This window comes from Myotis yumanensis, unplaced genomic scaffold, assembly GCF_028538775.1.
Source record: "Myotis yumanensis isolate MYYU_CA2020_CCGP unplaced genomic scaffold, mMyoYum1.0.hap1 SCAF_3, whole genome shotgun sequence".
Classification (NCBI taxonomy): Eukaryota; Metazoa; Chordata; class Mammalia; order Chiroptera; family Vespertilionidae; genus Myotis; species Myotis yumanensis.
This window is the reverse complement of record NW_027223754.1, coordinates 166,148,401-166,151,514: the sequence shown is the minus strand read 5'-3', so window position 1 is coordinate 166,151,514 and position 3,114 is coordinate 166,148,401. Positions and strand designations below refer to the sequence as shown.

The window sequence follows — 3,114 nt, the reverse complement described above, 5'->3', positions numbered from 1 at the left end:
CACTTAGGTTTTTATATATAGATTCCTTGTATGTTATTATTTATTAGTGTTTATTTCATCTCTCTTACTAGTTCTTTTAGCCAATTTTGGACCCTCTCTATAGTTCCTTAAATATTCTAGGTGATCCATCAAAGTTTGTTGACTGAGTTGGCACAGAAAGTAAATCCATCTTTCTAAGTTCAGCCTATTTTCTTTTCAGTAGAGATGGAAGGTAGCTATGATCTATGGCTTCAGTATCCACCCACACACCCTACTCCCTCTCCCTCCAGGAAGAAAATACAACCAGCCATTCAAAATCAGATCCTTTATTTAAGACAGAGGTAGAATCCATTGTTGTAGTGAAAGTGCCACCAGGAGCATTCAGCATGGGACAAAAGTCTAGTGCACCAGTCACATACCCCTAGAGAATTGTCCTCACATGTCCAATGGTGTTACTACAGGGCCCAGATCTCAAAGACAAATTAGCTTCAAGTGAGTAGAAAGATGCAAACTGGGGTATCTTTGGGGAAGAGGAGTTCCAGGAGCAGAATAAGAACAGAAGAAGCAAGAACTGTCGGTGCTCACAACTTCTCGCAGAGCCACTGTTCCAGCTTCTCGGAGCAGAGTGGCTTATGGGGCAACCTGATAATGGAAAGGAGACAGGGCAAGTTGGCTGACTGGATCTTAGCTTAAACTTCCATCTAGCTTTATCCCCAGGAGAGCTGAGGTGGAACAGTATGGGTGAAAAATACAGAAAGACTTTCCTAGCCAGATAAGCCACCTTGTGGAGCAGGGTCCTTTTTTAAAACTAAAATAAAATAAAATAAAATAAAAATTGCAGGGCTAGAAAAGGTATACAGAGGTACTGAGGGTTCACTTTAGGGTCTAGGACTATACAAGTAGAATCAGATGTGCAAGTCTAGCTGAAAGGAGGTTGGGTCTCAGCCTTCTATGAGGAACTCCTATTAGGACAATTGCCAAACAGGAGTGGAGTGATGGGGGCTTAAAACTTGGAAACCTGAATCTGCTTGATGAGTGTTGCTTTGGAGACTATATTCTAGATTAAATGGCCAGAAGATAGAGAGGAGAGGAGTGGTGCAGGAGCTAAAGGGGTGAGAAGAAGAAAGGGAAGGGGAAGTAGAAAATAGAATAGGGACTCACCAGTAGTCAATTCCTTCACTATCCAGGATCTTCTTGGCACATATCATGTCATCAGTAAGGTCATCATCCAAGAATTCTGGAAATAGTTTGAGGGAACAGAATGAGAGAGCTGAGTATTATCCAGAAACGTAATGAGTTTTTCTCTTCCCTGGATCTAGTAGGTCTTGGTCCTTCTCTGGAAGCTTATGCCTATTGCCTTTCTACATAAGAAAGCCAATACAGAAATCCAGTGCCTCCCCTAGCTGAGGGGCATGTCTGGAGGAATTATCAACCTCATCAACTGACTTACTCTGAAAATGCTGGGTATCAGACTTCAAGACTCCCAGACAGCTCAGATCATCTACCCATAAACTTCAGGGGACTGTTCAGGGATTTGGGGATCATGAAAAATTCTAACAGCCTCTTACATAGCATTCTCAATTTAAGTCCCAAAGTTGATGTGGAGTCCAAGGCAGTGAATCCAGAGATCATCCAGGGCTAGGCTCCAGAAAAACAGAGAAACAGGGTAAAAGAGGCTACTCACTATCACAGGAGATGTCACAGATGTTCCTTGACTGTATCTGATTGTCCCTGCACCAAAGTTTGTTATTGATCTGGAAGAGTCCATATTCTGTCTTGCCATTGTTATTGACCATGGTTTGTGTGTCATAACCACTGACATGAAATATGTTACAGATCCCTGGGAAAAGAGGAGAAAGGTATCACAGAAATGTACAGGCAAAGCATAAATGAGGACCTGTATTCCTAGGGAGAAGATGGCTCTCCAGCAAGTCTCCAAATATGGCAAAGCAACATTTGATGAGATCAAAAGAAAAGTTCCAAAAAGATCAGACAATGGGAGGAAGAAAATATAGGAGAATAAATGTACTAAATATGTAAATAGATCAACATAAGAGGGTTATTAGATATTTGAATGAAAGTAAGGATGAAAGGGGCGGGAAAAGAGAGTGGAGGAGAGAAGCAGATGAAGAATGGGATGAAGCAAGGCAGCAGAAAACTCACATTCAGGTAGAGTGACGCCTCCATAGCCATCCATGTCTTTCAGCACCTGGGACAGCTCACATTTTGTAAATTGCTTGGCCTCAAGGGCAGGGAACAGAATGCCCACCAGGAGCAGAGACAAGAAGGACATCATGTTGGCTTCCCCCAAGAATCTGAAGTGGGCGCACCACTCATTCTTCACCTCCTTTTATTTGCAGAGAAAGCCTCATGAGCCCTGGCACCAAGCCCTACTTCTAGGAAAAGGATGAAGAAAAATGAGTTGTGCCACACAGAAACACTGAGCCTGCCAACTTCCTTCCGTAATTTCACCCCACTTTTCCTTCCCCTTCCCTAATCTCTAGTCTATACCAGGTATTGTTTTTTCTCTGTCCAGAGATAGTTCCAAGCATGATCCTGTTCCCCAGTTGGCTTTATTTATAACTTTGTTTCTTGTGGGGTTGGTTCTAGGAAGGAGGATGTCCCCAGCCAACCTCAAGAACAAAGGAGACCTCAGGGGTATTATGAGTGAGGCAATCAGAACATACAATAAAAGTCCATGGCCAATGCCCCTCTCCCCCTACAGACATACAGAGTATGTAAAAGGATTATATGTCATTAAATGCCCTCATCCCAGGATTAGAACTAGCACTTGTCCAGTCAACCCAGGCATAGTACAAAGCCGAGGAAGAGTCCCTTGATATAGTGGTTCATGGCTGAGGGCTCAGGAATGGTTATAAAATATGGCAGCACAGACTTTCAGAATCAGATATAACTTGGATCTAGAGACTTACTACTTCAGGAAAACAGAGAACTTGAAAAGTGTGTGTGTGACAGTACATATTTATGTATCCTCTGCACTATTATCAGGCTCCCACCCCCACCCCCAAACCTGATTCTGCACTGGCATTAATTAAAACATTGTGTAAACCCACAACTAACAACTTGTAGCAGATTTGTTCATGGGTATAAAAACTTGCAGACACCCTCCGAGTT

The 3,114-nt window shown here is 42.8% G+C and overlaps 1 protein-coding gene across 1 annotated transcript; it reads right to left on the bottom strand.

Moving 5' to 3' along the window:
* Positions 1 to 560: 560 nt before the first annotated feature.
* LALBA (lactalbumin alpha) lies at positions 561 to 2,275 on the bottom strand. Its single transcript, XM_070407792.1, has 4 exons — positions 2,143 to 2,275; positions 1,664 to 1,819; positions 1,141 to 1,216; positions 561 to 621 (listed from the first exon to the last, which is right to left on the bottom strand). The coding sequence occupies exons 1-4, from the start codon at positions 2,273 to 2,275 to the stop codon at positions 561 to 563; spliced, it is 426 nt and encodes a 141-aa protein (XP_070263893.1).
* Positions 2,276 to 3,114: the final 839 nt, after the last annotated feature.